This window comes from Piliocolobus tephrosceles, chromosome 7 (genome assembly GCF_002776525.5).
Source record: "Piliocolobus tephrosceles isolate RC106 chromosome 7, ASM277652v3, whole genome shotgun sequence".
Lineage (NCBI taxonomy): Eukaryota > Metazoa > Chordata > Mammalia > Primates > Cercopithecidae > Piliocolobus > Piliocolobus tephrosceles.
In genome coordinates this window covers 147,831,114-147,850,877 of record NC_045440.1, presented here as the reverse complement: position 1 = coordinate 147,850,877, position 19,764 = coordinate 147,831,114, and the positions used below count along the sequence as shown (strand labels likewise).

General features: G+C 58.4%; 4 protein-coding genes across 20 annotated transcripts in view; 3 read left to right on the top strand and 1 right to left on the bottom strand.

Annotated features, from left to right (window-relative positions):
* The first annotated feature begins 1,662 nt into the window (after positions 1-1,662).
* Positions 1,663-19,764, top strand: part of CPSF1 (cleavage and polyadenylation specific factor 1) — a 64,545-nt gene continuing 46,443 nt past the window's right edge. Inside the window, exons 1-2 of one of the 4 annotated variants that reach the window (XM_023188228.2) lie at positions 1,663-2,274; positions 2,391-2,548. In XM_023188228.2, coding sequence (XP_023043996.1) covers positions 2,405-2,548 — 144 coding nt within the window. In that variant the 5' untranslated portion in view covers positions 1,663-2,274; positions 2,391-2,404. The remainder of the gene's footprint in view (positions 2,275-2,390; positions 2,549-19,764) is intronic. The other 3 variants (XM_023188229.2, XM_023188230.2, XM_023188231.2) reach the window with 3 other exon arrangements.
* On the bottom strand, positions 13,011-15,638 carry SLC52A2 (solute carrier family 52 member 2). Of its 10 annotated transcripts, none has more exons than XM_023200865.2 (5): positions 15,303-15,638; positions 14,760-14,999; positions 13,790-14,657; positions 13,569-13,692; positions 13,011-13,483 (listed from the first exon to the last, which is right to left on the bottom strand). In XM_023200865.2, the coding sequence occupies exons 2-5, from the start codon at positions 14,887-14,889 to the stop codon at positions 13,271-13,273; spliced, it is 1,335 nt and encodes a 444-aa protein (XP_023056633.1). In that variant the 5' UTR covers positions 14,890-14,999; positions 15,303-15,638; the 3' UTR covers positions 13,011-13,270. The 10 variants fall into 10 exon arrangements, with proteins under 10 accessions (XP_023056633.1, XP_023056634.1, XP_031791796.1 ...); XM_023200866.2 differs by having other exon boundaries at positions 15,118-15,633; XM_031935936.1 differs by having other exon boundaries at positions 14,950-14,999; positions 15,118-15,633.
* FBXL6 (F-box and leucine rich repeat protein 6) lies at positions 15,671-19,424 on the top strand. 5 transcript variants are annotated; one of them, XM_026449713.1, is made up of 9 exons: positions 15,671-16,152; positions 16,397-16,555; positions 16,682-16,745; positions 17,063-17,194; positions 17,269-17,376; positions 17,468-17,581; positions 17,650-17,881; positions 18,115-18,361; positions 19,296-19,424. In XM_026449713.1, exons 1-9 carry the CDS (start codon positions 15,752-15,754, stop codon positions 19,315-19,317), a joined length of 1,479 nt encoding a protein of 492 aa, XP_026305498.1. In that variant the 5' UTR covers positions 15,671-15,751; the 3' UTR covers positions 19,318-19,424. The 5 variants fall into 5 exon arrangements, with proteins under 5 accessions (XP_026305498.1, XP_023056644.1, XP_023056643.1 ...); XM_023200876.1 differs by lacking the exon at positions 19,296-19,424 and adding an exon at positions 18,652-18,905 and having other exon boundaries at positions 17,468-17,491; XM_023200875.1 differs by lacking the exon at positions 19,296-19,424 and adding an exon at positions 18,652-18,905 and having other exon boundaries at positions 17,468-17,500.
* TMEM249 (transmembrane protein 249) overlaps positions 19,370-19,764 on the top strand; it is a gene marked incomplete at its 5' end in the record, with an annotated part of 1,766 nt that continues 1,371 nt past the window's right edge. Inside the window, 2 exon segments of the mRNA XM_026449703.1 lie at positions 19,370-19,477; positions 19,559-19,709. Coding sequence (XP_026305488.1) covers positions 19,370-19,477; positions 19,559-19,709 — 259 coding nt within the window.

Below are 19,764 nucleotides of genomic sequence, written 5' to 3'. Positions count from 1 at the left end.
CAAAGCATCAGGAGACTAATGTTCCCTCTGAAGTCTCTAGGAAACAGTCTGTTCCCCAAGCCTTTCCTGGCTACTGGTGGCCCCAGGTGTTCCTTGGTTTGTGGGCAGTATGACTCCAATGTCTGCCTCTGTCTTCACATGACCTCCCCTCCTCTCCCCTTTTCTTTTCTTTTTTCTTTTCTTTCTTCTTTTGAGACAGAGATTCAGTCTGTTGCCCAGGCTGGAGTACAGTGGCACCATCTCGGCTCACTGCAACCTCTGCCTCCTGGGTTCAAGCGATTCTCCTGCCTCAGTCTCCTGAGTAGCTGGGATTACAGGTGTGCACCACCATGCCCAGCTAATTTTTGAAGGGGGCCAGCCCCTCCACACCTGTGGGTATTTCTCGTCAGGTGGGATGAGAGACTGAGAAAAGAAATAAGACACAGAGACGAAGTATAAAGAAAGAACAGTGGGCCCAGAGGACCGGTGCTCAGCATACTGAGGACTCGCACCAGCACCAGCCTCTTGAGTTCCCTCAGTATTTATTGATCATTATTTTTCCTATCTTAGTGAGGGGAGTGTAGCAGGGCAACAAGTGGGGAGAAGGTCAGCGGGGAAACATGTGAGCAAAGGAATCCGTATCATGAATAAGTTCAAGGAAAGGTGCTGTGCCCGGATGTGCACGTAGGCTAGATTTATGTTTCTCTTTGCCCAAACATCTCAGTGTAGCAAAGAGTAACAGCAGTATTGCTGCCAGCATATCTCACTGCCAGCCACAGAGCGGTTTTCTCCTATCTCAGAAAAGAATGAAAGGGAATGGGCGGCTTTACACCAAGACATTCCAGTCCCAGGGAGGAGCAGGTGACGGAGGCCTTCCTCTTATCTCAACTGCAAAGAGACCTCCCTCTTCCTCTCCTCCTCCTCAGCACAGCACAGACCCTTCACGGGTGTTGGGCTTGGGGATGGTAAGGTCTTTCCTTTCCCATGAGGCCATATCTCAGGCTGTCTCAGTAGGGGGAAACCTTGGACAATACCCAGCTTTCTTGGACAGAGGTCCCTCTGGCTTTCCGCAATGCATTGTGTCCCTGGTTAATCGAGAATGAAGAATGGCGATTTTACCAAGCATACTGCCTGCAAACATATTGTTAACAAGGCACATCCTGCACAGCCCTAAATCCATTAAACATTGATTCAATACAGCACATGTTTCTGTGAGCACAGGGTTGGGGCTAAAGTTACAGGTTAACGGCATCTCAAAGCAGAAATAATTTTTCTTAGTACAGATCAAAATGGAGTTTCTTATGTCTTCCTATTCTACATAGACACGGTTTATTCTCCCCACAATTTCTTTCTTTTCCCCACAATTTTTGTATTTTTAGTAGAGACTGGGTTTCACCATGTTGGCCAGGCTGGTCTGGAACTCTTGACCTCAGGTGATCCGCCCACCTCGGCCTTCCAAAGTGTTGGGATTACCGGCGTCAGCCATGGCCTCCTATTGACTTTTAAAAGGAGGTTGAGTGTGGCTCAGGGGTCACACGCCTGAGCATCGAAGTGGCCCTTCCCCCACTGCCCAACGAGCAAGTGAGTAGATTTGGATGCAACAAAAACACATATTTCCACGCCATTTTCTTGGGTGTAACGATACTTTCTTGTTTTTTTTTTTTCGCATGATCCCGTTTCTAGGTCCTAGGCCCGTGCCTGGTCCAGGATCCAAGCTCCTGGAAGCTGGCATTGGGCCCGCCCTGGGTAGGCATCAGTGAGCAAGGCGGGCGGACAGCCCTCGGCTCGCGGGCGTGTTGGCGGCGGGGGTCGCTCTGCGAGGGGACACTGGGCAGAAGGGGCGTGCGGCCTCTCTAGGAAGCTTTCTCAGAGCCCTCCACACTGGCAAGGAGCCCGCCCCCTCTTCCGGACCCCGGCGCGGCTCCCTGCACCCGGGGGCTAGGAGCGGAGTCACTTCTCCCTGCAGCCGTCCTGGGTCTGGTGGAGACGCACCCCCGGCCGACCCCGAGCAGCTGCAGCCGGCGCCCCTGCGGCTTCCCACCCGCGCTACTCCGCCCGCAGCGGAGGCCCGGCACTTCACGGGCTAGGGGTTTGGAGTCTGTGCGCCCAGCCCGGAGCGCCGCCGGGCCGCCCCGCACCCCGGGCCACCAGGGGCCGCTGTCGCCCCTGCAGCAGCTCTCACGCGGCGGCGCTGCGCAGGCGCCGAAGCCCGGAACCTTCGAGCCCAGCTTCTGTGCCCGGACGGGCCAAGTTCGCCGCCGTCCCGGTTCCCCTCGAGTCGACTCCAACTGCCAGGTGGGCAGCCGGGAGGGCGGCCGAGGCGGCAGCGCGAGGCCGCTGAGGGACGCGGTACGGGGCCGGGGTCCTGCGCCGGCGACCCCGCTCATTCTTCCTCTCCCGGCCTTGCGCAGCCCGGGTTGGCGCCATGTACGCCGTGTACAAACAGGCGCATCCGCCCACCGGCCTGGAGTTCGCCATGTACTGCAACTTCTTCAACAACAGCGAGCGCAACCTCGTGGTGGCCGGGACCTCGCAGCTCTACGTGTACCGCCTCAATCGCGACGCCGAGGTAGGTCGGGCCCCGCTCTCCGCGACGTGAGTGCTCTCACCACCCCCAGTTGCAGAGCCAAGCCCCAGACAAGTTCAGTGATTTGTTTAAGGTTCCCCTGCCTGAGGAGCCAGGATATGACCCAGAATCTCTTGTGCTCAGGTCCTTTCTCGTAGCTGCTACCCTGTTCTGCCTCCCTTCCTGCCCCACCGGGAAGGGCGCGCTGCCCTAGCCGTCTTGTTTGCTCTTCTATTTTTTCAGCAAGTTGTTTGGAAGGAACGAACGCCCACTGTGTGCTGGGTAGCAGATACCATGTGAACCACACCTGCAGACACTTGGGGGAGGGGAACCTCTAAATAACACACCTGCCCCTGAAGCAAGTGCTGCTGCGGGGATAAAGGAGTGAATGAAGGAGACTATTTCCAGTCGCATGATCAGAAGAGCCTGTCTGAGGCAGAGTGGGAGTTTGTCAGAGGAAGGACATTCCTAGCACGAGGAACAAGGCCAGGTCTAGGATGGGGACAGACTGTTGACAGGAGTCTTGGTTCAGTGGGGCACGTGCCTCAAGGGTTTGGGAAATACAGCGGCGTTTTGGTGCCAGAGGGTTGAAAGCTGGTCCAGGAAGGCTACTTGCAAGAGGCAGTTTCTCCATTGTTCTTTTTGTGAGACGGAGTCTCACTCTGTCGCCCGGGCTGGAGTGCAGTGGCCGGATCTCAGCTCACTGCAAGCTCCGCCTCCCGGGTTTACGCCATTCTCCTGCCTCAGCCTCCCGAGTAGCTGGGACTACAGGCGCCGGCCAACTCACCCGGCTAGTTTTTTGTATTTTTTAGTAGAGACGGGGTTTCACCGTGTTAGCCAGGATGGTCTCGATCTCCTGACCTCGTGATCCGCCCGTCTCGGCCTCCCAAAGTGCTGGGATTACAGGCTTGAGTCACCGCGCCCGGCTCTCCATTGTTCTTGAAGGGAGGAGTAACTCTTACCCAGGCCCAGGGAGGGTGAGAGGAGGGTGTTCCAGGCAGAAGGAACAGCCTGTGCACAGGTCCAGAGCAGTTGAGGGTGGAGAGTCATGCACAGTGTGGCCATAGTGTAGAGTGGATGTGGTGGCGGGGATGGAGGGAGGTAGGCTGTGGTCAGGACTGTTCTCCACAAAGCAGGGAGGAGCCACTAGAAGGTTATGAATAGGGGCTGACCCAGCAGGCACAGGAGTCAGAGGCGCAGGCCAAAGGAGGCCAACCCTCCTGGGCACCTACCCCAGCATACACATGTGTTTGCTGGCCAGGGGTCCGCCCTCTGAAGGCTTGACAAGGGCTGGAGTTTCTGCTCCGAACACACTGTTGGCAGGAGGCTGCAGTTTCTCACCACATCGGCCCCTCCTTGGGGCAGCTCACAACATGGCAGCCTCCCTCACAATGAGAGAGTCACCAAGACTGAAGCCACAGTGAGTGCTGTAACCTAATCTCAGGCTGGGTGCATTGGCTCACAACTATGGTCCCACACTTTGGGAGGCTGAGGTGGGATGACTGCTTGAGGCCAGGAGTTCAGGACTAGCCTGGGCAACATAGCAAGACCCCATCTCTACAATTTTTTTTTTTTCCTGGTGAGACAGAGTCTTGCTCTGTCACTCAGGCTGAAGTGAAGTGGTGTGATCTCACGCTAACTTTAACCTCCGCCTCATAGGTTCAGACAATTCTGGTGCCTCAGCCCCCTAAACCCTCCACCCAGTAGCTGGAATTACAGGTGTGTGACACCACGCCCAGCTAATTTTTTTTTTTTTTTTTTTTTTTTTTTTGTGGTGATAGGGTTTTGCCACATTGGCTGGGCTAGTCTCAAACTCCTGAGCTCAGGCAGTCCACTCACCTTGGCCTTCCAAAGTGCTGGGATTACAGGAGTGCACCGCTGTGCTTGGCTCAAATATAAAATATAAAAGTTAGCTGGGTGTACTGGCCTGTGTGTAGTCCTAGCTACATGGGAGGCCAGGGTGGGAGAATCGTTCAAACCCAGGAGGTCAAGGCTGCAGTGAGCTATGATTGCACCACTACACTCCAGCCTGGACAACGGAGTGAGACCCCATCTCAAAAAAAAAAAAAAAAAAAGGCCAGGCGCGGTGGCTCATGTCTATCATCCTAGCACTCTGGGAGGCCAAGGCGGGTGGATCACCTGAGGTCATGGGTTCAAGACCAGTATGGCCAACATGGCAAAACCCTGTGTCTACTAAAAATAAAAAAAAAATTAGCCGGGTATGGTGGCAGGCACCTGTAATCCCAGGTACTCGGGAGGCTGAGGCAGGAGAATTGCTTGAACCCGGAGGCAGAGGTTGCAGTGAGCCGAGATTGTACCACTGCACTCCAGCCTGGGTGACAGAGCAAAACTCCATCTAAAAAATGAAGTAGTAGTAATACACTGTTAAACTGTCATATTCTACTGGTCATATCTACCAACCCTGGTAGGGGAGGCGGAGGCTGCAACACCTCCCAGCATTCACTGCAGAGGGCGTCGTGCTGCCGTGGACGCTGGCCACTGGGGGTCGGCCGAGGGCGTCATGCTGCCGTGGACGCTGGCCACTGGGGGTCGGCCGAGGTGCTCGTTCCACATCAGGTAGCAGTGCAGAGCAGGAGGGTGCGCAAGAGTCTGGAGTTGAGGAGTGAGGTCTGGTATGGAGGTAAAGCCAGAGTCTTCAGCCTGGGGGTGGTGTCTGCCCTTGGAAACTGGCACCCAGAATATAGCCCAGGACAGGGTCTTGGGGCACCCCAACATTGAGAGACTGGGGAGATGAGAGGCCATGAAAGAGGTGGAGGTCGCATGGCCTGGAAGGCAGGGGGAAAGCTGGACAGGGCCCTGGAGGCCCAGGGAGGGCAGCTGGGAGGGACTCGACACTGGGTCCCACGCTGCTGAGCCTCAGGTGATGTGACCCCGACGGGGCAGGCTGGGGCCATGAGGGGCTGTGGTCTGACTGGAGCAGGGGTAAGAGCCCAGCAGAGGAGGAGAGTCAGTAACAGTGAACAGAGACAACTCTGGAAGAGATGTGTGTAAACTGAAGCAAGAAATGGAGCCGTAAATGCAGGAAAAGAGGTTTTCTTCTTTTGTTTTTTAAGAAATGGGGTCTTCCTATTTTGTCCACACTGGCCTCAAACTCCTGGGCTCAAGCCATCTTCCTGGGGTCAGTCTAGTCGTGGCTTTGTAACAAACTGCCCTGGAACATACAAATGAAGTCTTTCATCATAATTGCACACACCTGGAAGTCTGGTTTTCAGGGATTCATCAGAGTGTGGGGATCCCTTGGCACTCCTCCACCAGGGCTGAGCCTTGACAGGGATGACTTGAAGAGCTGGGGACAGGCCAGATGTGTCTTCCCCGACCCCCCCCATCCCCCCCCCCCCCCGTCCCCCAGCGTGGCTAGCCGGGTTTTCCTGGCAGCATGGCGATGTTGGTGTAGTTGAGCTTCTTGCAGGAACTCAGAGCCCAAGGAGCCCAAGGCAGAAGCTGCCAGTCACTTTAAGGGCTAGACCAGGAGGGCACGTCCCTGCCACCACAGTCTGCCCTAAAGGCAGCCTCTAGCCCAGCTTCACCTGGAGAGGGAGGGAGACAGCCACCTTTCGTGCAGCTGTCTTTTTCTTTCTTTCTTTTTTGAGATAGTCTCCCTCTGTCACCAGGCTGGAGTGCAATGGGGCCATCTCAGCTCACTGCAACCTCTGCCTCCCGGGTTCAAGCGATTCTCCTGCCTCAGCCTCTAGAGTAGCTGGGAACACAGGCGCTACCACCATGCCCAGCTAATTTTTAGTAGAGACGGAGTTTCACCATGTTGCTCAGGCTGGTCTCGAACTCTGACCTCATGCGATCCACCCGCCTTGGCCTCCCAAAGCTCTGGGATTACAGGCTTGAGCCACTGTGCCCGGCCTCGTGCAGCTGTCTTGAATCTGTCCCAGAGAATCGAGTGCAGGCTTGGCTTGGCTTGAGTGTGACCTGCGCACCCATGGCCATGGGAAGGCAGGCACAGAACATGGGCACAGTGAAGAGGGTGGGGGTGTCTGCTGGTACCTCGGTCTCTGGGGGAGGCAAGAAGCAAGGCCAGTTGCACCTCAGGGTATTGAGGGGCTGTTGCTTTGCAGAGAGAGGGAGGAGAAGGCATGGATAGGAAATGGGAGAGCATGTGGCCTTGGGCAGCACAAAAGGCCCCTTTATGGGGAAGAAAATATACAAACAACACTGTTGAAATTAATAAAAGTCTGTTTTTGTTTTTGTTTTTTGTTTTTGAGATACAGTTTCGTTCTTGTTGCCCAGACTGGAGCGCAGTGGCGCGATCTCGGCTCATTGGAACCTCCGCCTCTCCGGTTCAAGCAGTTCTTCTGTCTCAGTCTCCTGAGTAGCTGGGATTACAGGCATGCGTCACCATGCCTGGCTAATTTTTTGTGTTTTTAGTAGAGATGGGGGTTTCACCATGTTGGCCAGGCTGGTCTCGAACTCCTGACCTCAAGTGATCCACCTGCCTTGGCCTTCCAAAGTACTGGGATTACAGGTGTGAGCCACCGTGCCTAGCCAAGAAATTCCCAGGTGTTTAGATGAGACATTTGTGTTTTTGACAGGAACACCACAGAAGAGGCACACAGCACCCCCATCAGTTTTCAGGAGGTGGCTGGAGGCCCTTGCCTCATGACTGGGCGCTGATGCTTTGATGCTTGGTTGGGTAGTGTTGGCCTGGATTCCCCCACTGTAAGGTTATTTCTTTCTTTTGTAACGAAAAGTATCTTGTAGGGACTTATTTTCAAACCCTGTAAACATCCTCCTATTCAAATTTTTGGGTTTTTTTTTTTTTCTTTTTTTCTTTTTTTTTTTGAGACGGAGTCTCACTCAGTTGCCCAGGCTGGAGTGCAGTGGCACTGTCTCTGCTCACTGCAAGCTTCACCTCCCGGGTTCACGCCATTCTCCTGCCTCAGCCTCCCAAGTAGCTGGGACTACAGGCGCCCGCCACCTCGCCCGGCTAATTTTTTGTATTTTTAGTAGAGACGGGGTTTCACCGTGTTAGCCAGGATGGTCTTGATCGCCTGACCTCGTGATCCACCTGCCTTGGCCTCCCAAAGTGCTGGGATTACAGGCTTGAGCCACCACGCCTGGCATTTGGTCACTATTTCTTTAGCTATTTATTCTGTCCCCGTTCCCCCAAGATGCCAGTTAGACATTAGACCATTTGACTATGTACACATTTTTCTTAAAATTCTTCTAGGCCGGGCGCGGTGGCTCAAGCCTGTAATCCCAGCACTTTGGGAGGCCGAGATGGGTGGATCACGAGGTCAGGAGATCGAGACCATCCTGGCTAACACCGTGAAACCCCGTCTCTACTAAAAAATACAAAAAACTAGCCGGGCGAGGTGGCGGGCGCCTGTAGTCCCAGCTACTCGGGAGGCTGAGGCAGGAGAATGGCGTAAACCCGGGAGGCGGAGCTTGCAGTGAGCTGAGATCTGGCCACTGCACTCCAGCCCGGGCGATAGAGCGAGACTCCGTCTCAAAAAAAAAACAAAACAAAAAAAACAAAAACAAAACACGATTCTCCTGCCTCAGCCTCCTGAATAGCTGGGATTACATGCATGTGCCACCACGCCTGGCAAATTTTGTATATTTAGAGAGATGGGGTTTCTCCACGTTGGTCAGGCTGGTCTTGAACTCCTGAGCTTATGATCCGCCCGCCTCGGCCTCCCAACGTGCTGGGATTAGTCGTGAGCCACCCTACCCTCTTAAAGGTAGGGCCTTTAAGAGGTGATTAGGTCTTGAGGGCTTCACCCTCATGAAGGGATTAATGCCATTAATTCGGGAATTGATTCCTTATAAAAGGATGAGTTTGGCAGCTTTCCGTCCAGCCACATGCCTCCCGGCATGTTATGTGGCAGCAAGAAGGTCCTCATGAGATGTGGCCCCTCCCTCTTGGACTTCCAAATCTCTAAAACCAATAAATCCCAGTTTATTATCAATTACCCAGTCTGTGGCATTATAGCAGCACAAAACGAACTAAGACACTGTAGGGTCCAGCCCTACAAAGCTTAGCGGGTGTTCTTCCCGTGTACAGAGACCAGAGATTGTCATAAATAAAGACACAAGGCAAAGAGATAAAGAGAAAACAGCTGGACCTGGGGTACCACTACCATCAAGACGTGGAGACCCGTAGTGGCCCCGAACGGCTGGGCTCGCTGATATTTATTGCATACAAGACAAGGGGGCAGGGTAAGGAGGGTGAATCTTCTAAGAGATTGATAAAGCGAAGCAAGTCACATGATCATAGGACAGGGGGCCCTGCCCTCTTAGGTAGCCAAAGCAGAGAGAGAAGGCAGCGTACATCAGCGTTTTCTTCTATGCACTCATAACAAAGATCAAAGACTTTTCAGACTTCCACTATTTCTTCTACCGCTATCTACTACGAACTTCAAAGAGGAACCAGGAGTACAGGAGGAACATGAAAGTGGACAAGAAGCATGACCACTGAAGCACAGCACCGCAGGGAGAGGTTTAGGCCTCCAGATAACTGCACGCGGGCCTGGATAATACCAGCCTCCCACAAGAAGCTGGTGGAGCAGAGTGTTCCCCGACTCCTCCAAGGAAAGGAGACTCCCTTTTACGGTCTGCTAAGTAACGAGTGCTTTCCCAGACACTGGCGTTACCGCTTGACCAAGGAGCCCTCAAGTGGCCCTTATGCGGCATGACAGACGGTTCACCTCTTGCCTTCTAGGTCACTTCTCACAGTATCTTTTCAGCACCTGACCCTATACCCGCCAGTTATTCCTAGGTTATACTAGTAATGCAACAAAGAGTAATATGAAAATCTAATGATTAATGTTTATAATAATGATTGATAATTGTCCATGCTCATCTCTATATCTAATTGGTATTATGACTGTTCTTAGTCTATTTTCTGTATCATACTGAAACAGTTTGTGCCTTCAGTCTCTTGCCTCGGCACCTGGGTAATCCTCCGCCCACAAGACACCATGCAAACACCTGTGTTGCCATGAAAAATGAGGCGGCTCCGTAAGAGCTCCTGAGAATCAAGGGCAGGAGATGAAAGGACCAATCTCTGGGGAATCTCCCAGCGATTTATTTATTTATTTATTTATTTCATTTAGAGACAGGGTCTCGCTCTGTTACCCAGTCTGAAGTGCAGTGGTACAATCGAGGCTCACTGCAGCCTAGACCTCTTGGGCTCAAGCGATCCTCCTGCCTCAGCCTCCTGAGTAAGTGGGACTGTAGGCTCTCACCACCATGCCCAGCCGATTTTTAATTTTTTGGTAGATGTGGGATCTCACTATGTTGCCCAGTGCTGAGATGACAGGTGTGAGCCACGGGGTCTGGCCCAAGATGGTTTTAGATATGAGAAAACATCCTGATAGAGACAAACCCTCAGCCGGGCATGGTGGCTCAGCCTGTCATCCCAGCACTGTGGGAGGCCGAGGCTGGCGGATCACCTGAGGTCAGGAGTTCAAGACCAGCCTGGCCAACATGGTGAAACCCCGTCTTTACTAAAAATACAAAAATTAGCTGGGCGTAGTGGCACACGCCAGTAATCCCGGCTACTCGGGAGGCTGAGACAGGAGAATCACTTGAAACCGGGAGGCAGAGGTTGCAGTGAGCCAAGATCGTGCCATTGCACTCCAGCCTGGTGACAGAGTGAGACTCAGTCTCAAAGAAAGAAAAAACATTAGCCAGGGTGGTGGTGTATGCCTGCTGTCCCAGTTACTCAGGAGGCTGAGGTGAGAGGATCATTTGAGTCCTCGACCTCACTTGAGCCTCAGGCCTGGGCAACAGAGTGAAACTCGATCTCTAAAACACGAACAAAAAATCAAGGGGTGCACTGTTCCTTCACCCCATAGTCAACTGTACCCGTCTAGGGACTAAGCTGGGCCGAGAACTACAGAACTGAAGGAGGGGAAGGCTCTTCGGTCAGCCGCTCAATCACAGCCGGCAAGGCTTGTGCCCACACGCACCGCAGCAGCATCAGATGGGACGGCCACGCATCTGGGAGTGGCGGCTGCACGTGGTGGCCACGGCCTGGCTGGCCCTTTGCTGCTGGTTTTTTTTTTTTCTTTTTTTGAGATGGAGTTTCGCTCTTGTTGCCCAGGCTGGAGTGCAATGGCACGACCTCGGCTCACTGCAACCTCCGCCTCCTGGGTTCAAGTGATTTTTGTGCCTCAGCCTCCTGAGTAGCTGGGATTACAGGCACCCGCCACCACGCCCGGTATATTTTTGTATTTTTAGTAGAGACGGGGTTTTGCCATGTTTGCCAGGTTGGTCTCGATTCCTGACCTCAGGTGGTCCACCCGCCTCGGCCTCCCAAAGTGCTGGGATGACAGGCGTGAGTTACTGCACCTGGCCCTTTCTCTGCTGTTGAGGAGCCCAGGAGACTTTTCCTTGTAGTGAGACAAGGAACAGTGAGTTGCAGGCTTTGCTCCTACTCGGGACCACCCTCTGGGAACAGTGGGGGGATCGGGTCTGGCTCCACTCCTGCCTTCTGGTGGGGGATGGCGTCTCCTCCACATTCCCCTCGGGCAGGGTTTCACGCATCGGAACCTCTGGTCACTTGCTGTGCAGCTATCCTGCCTGCCAGGGGCCCCGCTCTGGCCCTGGACTCAGCCCTGGGAAACTGTAAGTGAGCAGTGCTCAAGGCCTCGGCCCGGGGGCACCTTCCTGCCATTATGATTCTGACCCCTGCCCCAGTTCCTACTGGGCATGGGCAGGAAGCTCACGGAGACTTCAAAAGGCAGGGGATTCCTCACTCAGGCCTGTGCGCCTTGCTCCTCTGCGGCCCGGGGCGGCGGCTCATGTGTGGCACAGAGCAGAGGCTCCATGGATGCCTTTGATCGCTGCCCTGTGGGAGGGAAGACAGGAAGAAGCTGGGAGGTGGCTCCACCAGCCTCCAGCCCGGGGTGGACAGGAGAGGCCAGGCCCCAAGCACCGGTGTTGATAGTGGTGGGGGCAGGGCGATGAGGGGAAGGGGGCGAGCATGAGACCAGGAGCCCTGCTGCCCACAGCCGTGCCACCAACACCACCCACGTCGTCCCATCCTTGTCCTCATCCTCCCTCAGAAGCTTTCTTCTCTTACCAGGTGACTTCTGAAACTCACTCAACCTGCAGCCTCCACCCCCTAGAGCCCTCAGTACCTGCAACCCCCAAAGGGAAGCAGCCGGGTCAGCTGGACAGGGGCCCAGCCTCAGGGGGCAGCATCCTAGAAGGCTGGAGCTGGCGGTGGCCTCTGCCCTCAGAGCTGGGGTTCCTGAGTCCCTGGGAGCTGGCCTGCCCCTGATGTTTGATGGGGCCCCAGATCAGAGGCTTTCCCAGTCACGGGGGTTCCTTCCTCCTCCGATGGTCCTGCCAAGACAGGAGGGAGTAGAAGCAGGAAGGAAGACCAAGCCTTCGAAGGCCCATGTGCAGGCCAAGCCAAGGACAATCAGAAAGGGCCTCCAGAGAGCCGAACCGTCGCAGGCAGAGCTTGGGCAGCAGGAACAGACCCACCTTCCCCAGTGCCTGCACGCTCCCTGCGGCTGCAGGGGCTTCTCTGCAGAAGTGGGGTCTCTTGCCTGTGAGAATGGGCCTTGCTGCCAGGCCTGTCACACTGCTCACAGTTCGGGGTCCTGCCTCCCTGGGGTGGCTGCCTACAAGATGAAGAAAGCCAGGCTCCTACCTTGGCACAGCCTCCCCCAGCACTTTCTTCCAGATCCTTGCTGCCAGGCTCAGGGGTTCTTCTCAATTAGTTCTTTTGCGGCTCCAGCCCTTTTTGTGGCTGCCCGAGAACCACCCAGCCCAGGACAGGCCATGGTCAGTGCTGAGGTCCTGTTCCCTGCAGATGCCAACACTTACAGGCCCAGGCTGCTCAGGGCCAGGGGCAGTGTGCCATCAGCCCAGGGAGAAAGCAGCTGTAGCCAAATCTGCCTGAAGAAAGGGTTTGGGGCCTTTGGGGGTCTGATTGCAGGAGGAGCTGGCACTGAGAGGCTAGAGGCTCAGGGGAGGGGGCAATACTCAGGCCAAAGGGTCCCAACAGGCTAAAACCTTAAACTCTGTCTCTTCTGAGTCCCCCGGTGCCTGCACACCAACCCCCCTGGTATAAATCCCTAGCAGGATACTCCTGGGAAGCTAGCAGGCAAGCAGTCACTCCAGGGCTAAGGCTGGACAGGGGGCTCGGCACATTGCAGCCCCATCCGACTGACCCTAATGCCCTTGAGAAATGCTCGTGGAGCAGTGGCCTTGCTGGGAAGAGGCTCCTCTATTCCTCTGACCACCGAAGCTGGTAGCTCCTGTGTGCCCAGAGAGCCCAGGGCAGTTCCAAGAAGGAATGTGGGGGAGTCTGGGCTCAGAGAGCATGACTGTACGATCTGCGAGACCAGCCTGCGGTGGGTAAGGACCTGCCCAGGGCCTGGGGAGAGGTGGCCCCTGTTAAATAGGCCCAGCCATGGCTCTAGTTCAGGGAAGCATCCACACAGAGAGAGGTGCTCAAAGAATTAATGCCAACTCATTAAATAAAAATGTTTTATTACGCAAACCACAGGTAGGTCCTAGGCTCAGGGGCTTACCCTACAGCCCCCACCGCTCCCTGGCTCCAAGCCTGCTCCCTGCCCTTCCCCCCGCCCCGGAGAGCCAGGGCCTCCTATGGAGCGTGTAGGTGTCCACGAGTGTAGCGGTGCGCGGGCCTCCTGGGCTGCAGGCACTCAGGCACGGTGGCAGCATCGAGGGAGACAGGCGTCGGGGAGCGGGATCCCCACCTGCCCAGGCTCAGGAGTCACAGGGGTCTGCACAGTCCTTTCGGCTGTGGAACACGTGATAGATGCTGGTGGGGGGAAACATAGCAACAGCGCCGAGCAGAGAGCCCACCTGGATGGCCATACCGGCCGCCAGCAATGCCGGCCGGCCCCCGCCATGCAGCAGGGAGCTGGCTGCCACCTTCACGTAGGAGAAAACGCCAAGACACAGCACCCACGACAGCACCTGAGGGGACACAGGAGCAGCTGAGCGGGAGATGTGCCTGCTCCACGGCAACGCCCCCGCCCCACTTCTCGTCCCCTGTGCTCACCACGAGGACCACCCCTGCCGAGGTGCCCACCAGGGGCGGGCAGGGGCTCAGGACTGCCAGCGCCATCAGGTAGCCCCCAAAGAGCACGCCCAGCAGAGAGAGGCCGCCCAGCCCTGCCAAGGATCTGCAGTGAGTGAGCAGAGTGTCAGGGATGACTGTGCCAGGACCTGGCTCCCAGCCCTGAGTTCCACCCGCACAGGGGCTGACGGACCCTTGTGTACCTGCACAGCACACCCATGGCCAGGAAGCAGGCCAGGGGATTGGCAGCACTGCCCAGCACCACAGCCAGGTGGTAGGCCAGACGCCCATAGGGTAAGCAGGAAAAGCTCTGCACAGCAGGCAGCACGCCGTTGGTCAGTGCGTTGGTGGCGGCCAACAGGCCCAGCAGGCAGGCACTGTGGGCTGAGAGAAGCTGATAGGTCTTCGAGTCTGGACCAGGGGTGGTGCCCGCTGCCTGGCTTGGTGGCTCTTGCAATGGTGAGGCCTCTTCCACCTCTTCCTCTGCTCCTGGGGCTCCCACCTGGAGGCCTGATCCTAAGCCCCCTGCGGGTACAGATGGGGGGGGCAACAGCAGCAGGAGACCCTGAAAGGCAGCAGCTGAAGCAACCAGAAGGGCAGTCAGTGCCCAGAAGAAGGTGCTGGCGGGAAAACGCTCAAGGAAGTCGAGCGGGGGGCCAGGGGTGCCATTGATGGGGGCTGGCGGGCACTCAAGGCGGCCCACACCCTGCACTAGGGCCAGCACGCAGGGCAGCAGGGCACTCAGGCCTTGACCCAGGAAGAATGATCGTAAGAAGCCAGGTGGCAGGTGGCTCAGGAAGGGCAGGAAAGTGACATTAGAGGCACAGCATGCCAGCGCCAGCACAAAGGCCAGTGCTAGGAAGGCCACGGAATGCAACTGTCCTGCCACGGGGACCACGTGGTGCCACAGAAAGGCCAGGAGGGCTGTGCCCACCATGCTCAGCACCTGCACCACCCGGATGGGGACCCGCTCGCCCTTTCCTGGGGCCAGTCGCCTCCAAAGGGTCACCACCAGCAGACCCAGGTTCCCCAGCGCCACAAGCACAGAGACGTAGGAGGGGAGGCTCCAACCTGCAGGGAAGGGAGGAGGCCATGTCAGGGGCATGATGCCCAAAGGAAGAAGAACTGACAGAGCCCACCTTCCTGGGCACACCTGCACCTCCTCCCACTCACCCTCCGGAAGCTCTCTGACCACCACAGGTAGCTCCACCCAGATCCCATTGACCGCAGCCCAAGAGCCCATGCCGAAGAGAGCCACCAGCAGGTGGGTCAGCACCGGACGGCCGGGCGTGGGTGCTGCCATTCAGCCCAAGGCTGCGCCCTTCCAGGTCAGGGCAATGGTCACAGCCACTTCTTTTCCCACCTAGGTCCAGAGACGCTTTGGCTCTTCTGGGAACTGAAGACCTCTTCTAGCTTGAAAGAAGCAGATAAACAAGCAGGATACAGAGGCGGAATCAGAACAGGGTGAGACCAGGGGAACTGGGGAAGCCCCGGGCAGGACTGGGGATGGGGAGGATTCGCTAAAACGTACCCAGCAGCACCGCCCGCCAGCGTCGGGACCCGCCGGCAGGTAGGGAAGCAGGAAGCCGGCCCGAGTCGCTGCGGCCCCAGGGGAGGAGGCCGAAGGAGCGAGTGGAGCCCTCCTCTCCAGGGAGAGGCGGGGTTGGAGTCACCGCAACCACCACCCCAAGCCGGACACTGGGACAGGGCGCCTACCAGCAGGAGCCACGCACGCCCCAGGGCTTCGCGGCGCCCGGGACCGCAGGAGCCAAGTCAGATCCCCGGGGAGTGGCTGGGGCGGCTCTGCTCGGAGGGGCGCCGCCCTCTCACCAGCTTCAGGTGGGCGACCCGGGAGCCGTCCGGTCCCTGCGCCTCCCGGTCCCGCGCCCAGTGCGCTCCCGCTCTAGTGCCGGCTTCACGCCACGCCAGGACGCCGCCGTCCGGCCCAGGGACGCCACCTCAGTCCAGACAGCGCAGGACCCGACAGCAGCCACCGCCGGACTCACCCGCTGCGACTCCGGGCCCGCCCCCGGCATGGCCCACGGCCGGAAGTCCCGCCCCGGAAGCGGGTCAGGGGGCGGGCGCTGAGAAGAGTCGGGGGGCTGTCGGTCTGTAAGCCCCGCCCGTTCCGCTTCCTGAAGCTGCCCCAAGGGCTGTCGGTGGTCATGGCTGCCCCGGCCTCCCGGCAGGTCCGGCGCAGAGCTCGGGCAGCGCCGCGGGCCCGCTCGGCCGAGGACTGGTGGTGGGACCGGCTGGCGCCGAGCGGCTCGGGGTACCACCTGCTTCCGTCCGACAGCATGCTGCTGGTGCTGTCGGAACCCGGACCCTCCCGGACCCGCGCACAGCGGCGCGCTGCCCGCCGCACTCCCCGGCAGCCGCCCCCGGGCCGCGCCGCGGCCAAGCCCAAGGCCACGCTCAGGCCCGACCCGGCGCCCTCGCCCGCACCCGCGCCCACGCCCGAGGAAGGGCCCGATGCGGGCTGGGGAGACCGCATTCCATTGGAAATCCTGGTGCAGATTTTCGGGTTGTTGGTGGCGGCGGACGGGCCCATGCCCTTCCTCGGCAGGTAACGCTGCTGCCGGGCCCGTCGCCGAGCGCAGCGACTTGGGCCAGACGTGGTCCGAGCAGTGGCCCGGGCGGGAGCGGAGGGCGAAAGCAACGGAGCGCGCACCCCTCCGCCCGAGAGCGCAGCCCCTTAGGCGCCCAGTTGGAGTCCCAGGAGCCCGGCTTTGAGCCGGGATGTCCACTGCGCTGCGAGAGGGGGTATCGCCTACGAAGGGGCCGGCATCCTCAGCACGCTGTCCTCCCAGGGCTGCGCGCGTGTGCCGCCGCTGGCAGGAGGCCGCTTCCCAACCCGCACTCTGGCACACCGTGACCCTGTCGTCCCCGCTGGCCGGCCGGCCTGTCAAGGGCGGGGTCAAGGCAGAGAAGAAGCTCCTTGCTTCCCTGGAGTGGCTTATGCCTAATCGGTGAGGAGTTCCCTCTTTTCCTTGTCCCCTGGCTCCAGGCTCCTTCTGTCTCCCTGCACCAAGGTGTTGGGTGGGAAGGACTCGTGTGGGAACATTAGTGCAGCTCTGCCTCTGCTTTCGGCCCAGGTTTTCACAGCTCCAGAGGCTGACCCTTATCCACTGGAAGTCTCAGGTACACCCCGTGCTGAAGGTGAGAGCTCCAGGCTGCCCTGCACGCCAGCTGTGACCCTCTGGGACTGTTGAGTACTCTAGGAAGTGGGTCAGGCACCTTGGGGGCCCAACGCTGCTCCATGGGGATGCCTGCCTGCCTGCCTGGTTCTCCTTTCCTGCTGTTTCCTCCAGCAGGGAGGTGTCAGAGGCGGGGACACCCAAGTAGGCCTGGCATGGACAGAAAGGAGGTCACAGCTAAGGCGGTAGAGTGGGGTTGGCACCAGCCACCTGTTTGTTTCCCTTGTGGATCTTAGCCTGCCCTCTCCCAACCCCAGCTGCCCCTCTGTCTCCCCGCAGCTGGTAGGCGAGTCCTGTCCTCGGCTCACTTTCCTAAAGCTCTCCGGCTGCCACGGTGTGACTGCTGATGCTCTGGTCATGCTAGCCAAAGCCTGCTGCCAGCTCCATAGCCTGGACCTACAGCACTCCATGGTGAGCCCTGTGTCCCAAGGGGCCCTGAAAAAGCCCACGCTGGGGTGACGAGTGCTCTTGTATTGGGACCCTAGGTGGAGTCCACAGCTGTGGTGAGCTTCTTGGAGGAGGCAGGGTCCCGAATGCGCAAGTTGTGGCTGACTTACAGCTCCCAGACGACAGCCATCCTGGGTGCACTGCTGGTAGGTTGGCATTGGTGGGAGCAGAGCCAGATGCTGAGCTGGGGACTGCCAGGCCACTGACCCTGTGACCCCCTTCCCCCCACCTCTGCAGGGCAGCTGCTGCCCCCAGCTCCAGGTCCTGGAGGTGAGCACCGGCATCAACCGTAACAGCATTCCCCTTCAGCTGCCTGTTGAGGCTCTGCAGAAAGGCTGCCCCCAGCTCCAGGTACCTGGCGCCCTGCCTCTCCCACCTTTTATATGCTCCTCTATCTACAGCCTGGGCCTTGCCCCCAGGTGCTGCGGCTGCTGAACCTGATGTGGCTGCCCAAGCCTCTGGGACGAGGGGTGGCTCCCGGACCAGGTTTCCCCAGCCTGGAGGAACTCTGCCTGGCAAGCTCAACCTGCAACTTTGTGAGCAACGAGGTCCTGGGCCGCCTGCTCCATGGCTCTCCCAACTTGCGCTTACTGGATCTTCGTGGCTGTGCGCGCATCACGCCGGCTGGCCTTCAGGATCTGCCGTGTCGGGGTCAGTGGTTCTGGGTTGTGGCCAGGCGCATGAGGTGTGGGGGCCCTTGTGCCATGCTGGGGTCAGTGGTCCTGGGTGGTGGGCAGGCAGGTGAGGTGTGGGTGGTGGCTGAATGGGTGAGGTGTCGGGACCCTTGTGCCGTGCCAGGGTCAGCGGTCCTGGGTGGTGGCCGGGCGGGTGAGTTGTGGGAGTCCTTGTCGCCCTGCAGCTTATGCTCACTCCTCTCACTGCAGAGCTGGAGCAGCTTCATCTGGGCCTGTATGGCACGTCAGATCGGCTGACTCTAGCCAAGGAGGGCAGCCCCTTGTTGACTCAGAAGTGGTGCCATACACTGCGAGAACTGGACTTGAGCGGCCAGGGTTTCAGTGAGAAGGACCTGGAGCAGGCCCTGGCTGCCTTCTTAAGCACCCCTGGGGGCTCACACCCAGCCCTGTGCTCTCTTAACCTCAGGGGCACCCAGGTCACACCCAGCACGGTCAGGTCAGCATCCCCTACCCCAGTCCCTGGAGCCAGAGTGGCTGTCACCGCATCTGCCTGGGGCCTGGAAGTGGTGTCCTGCCTGGCCTGAGAGCTCCAGGGGTCAGAGGGGCATGCATACTGTCCAAGCCCCAGCGTGGGGTGGGCTTAGGGACACCAGGGGGAACTGGGCTTGGCCTTGGTGGCTATGGGTGGCAGAGCCAGGTATGGAACACCAGCAGGCACAGCTCCCTAGCCTGGCCCAGCCCTTCTGGGGCAACAGCTCAACTTCCCGTGGCCTGCCCTCCCCACAGCTCTGTGATCAGTAGCTGCCCAGGCCTGCTCTACCTCAACCTGGAGTCCTGCCGCTGCCTTCCCCGGGGTCTGAAGCGGGCCTACCGGGGCCTGGAGGAAGTCCAGTGGTGTCTGGAGCAGCTGCTCACCAGCCCCTTGCCCAGCTAGGCAGCCACAGACCTGGGACACCTCAGCCCGCCTGCCCACCCCCTACCTTTGCCCAATTTCAGATATTTGAGAATTTTTTAAAATAAAACGTTTTTGGGAGCTCTAAGTGTGTGGTCCTCAGGGTAGGGTTGGGCAACGGGTTCTATCTGATGGAGCCACTGGGGCTACGGCCGACCCAGAGCCTGTGTGTTGTGGGGTCAGGATTGCCCCATGGGCTCTTAGGCCTGCAGGTGGCCATGCCTTTGCCTGCCCACTGCTGGCTCCAGCGTGTGTGTTCTACCCTCAGGAACACTGGTGAGCTTGTCTGTGGTTGCATGTCGGGGGAGAGGTGGGGCCCCGCCCAGCTGTGGGGCTCACTGAGGGGTCCCCGCCTGCAAATTTCTCTCCAGCTCAGGCCTGGGGTGTCCATCCATCCACCCTTCAGATGAGGACTGTGAACAGGCCCTACGGGGGCCTCCGGTGGATGGACTGGCCAAGAAGTTAATGCCCCCCACAGGACCTCACCCTGGACTCCCTAAGAGGTGGTTAACAGAGCGGCCCCTTCTAGAACCTGCCCAGAAATTCTAGAACCCGTGCGCGGTCCACCCTGGGCCGCTCCCTGGCCTCGCTCCCCGGCCAGTCGCCTATGAGCTCCTGCTCCTTCCTGGGCCTGCAGCCCTGGAGAATTTGTTCACCCAGGTAGGAGCGTCGTTGTGGGCAGTGGGCAGTGGGCAGCGGCAGCGGGCGAGCGGCCAGGCTGACCACCTCTGCCTGACGCAGATCCCTAAGGCCAGGCCCGGCATCCTGACCGCGACCTCCATCGGCTGGCGCTTCCAGCTCTGGTCCCTAGGACTCTCCTGTCCGGAGCGCCACTTGGCCAGGCGCCTCAAAAACAATAGCTTCTACCCATTCGTGCAGCAGCAGCCAAACGGTGCGCGCGAGGCTGGGCGGGGCGGGGTGGGGCGGGTCCGGGGACGGGCCTGAAT

What these genes read in the sequence shown, in the direction of transcription:
- SLC52A2 (XM_023200865.2), bottom strand. Translation starts at nt 14,889, where the DNA reads ATGGCAGCACCCACGCCCGGCCGTCCGGTGCTGACCCACCTGCTGGTG. An exon ending in GGTCAGAGAGCTTCCGGAGG is followed by an intron (nt 14,658 to 14,759) that starts GTGAGTGGGAGG and finishes CCTTCCCTGCAG; the next exon opens with GTTGGAGCCTCCCCTCCTAC. An exon ending in CGGCAGGGGTGGTCCTCGTG is followed by an intron (nt 13,484 to 13,568) that starts GTGAGCACAGGG and finishes GTGTCCCCTCAG; the next exon opens with GTGCTGTCGTGGGTGCTGTG.
- FBXL6 (XM_023200873.1), top strand. Translation starts at nt 15,752, where the DNA reads ATGGCTGCCCCGGCCTCCCGGCAGGTCCGGCGCAGAGCTCGGGCAGCG. An exon ending in AGGTACACCCCGTGCTGAAG is followed by an intron (nt 16,746 to 17,062) that starts GTGAGAGCTCCA and finishes GTCTCCCCGCAG; the next exon opens with CTGGTAGGCGAGTCCTGTCC. An exon ending in CCATCCTGGGTGCACTGCTG is followed by an intron (nt 17,377 to 17,467) that starts GTAGGTTGGCAT and finishes CCACCTCTGCAG; the next exon opens with GGCAGCTGCTGCCCCCAGCT.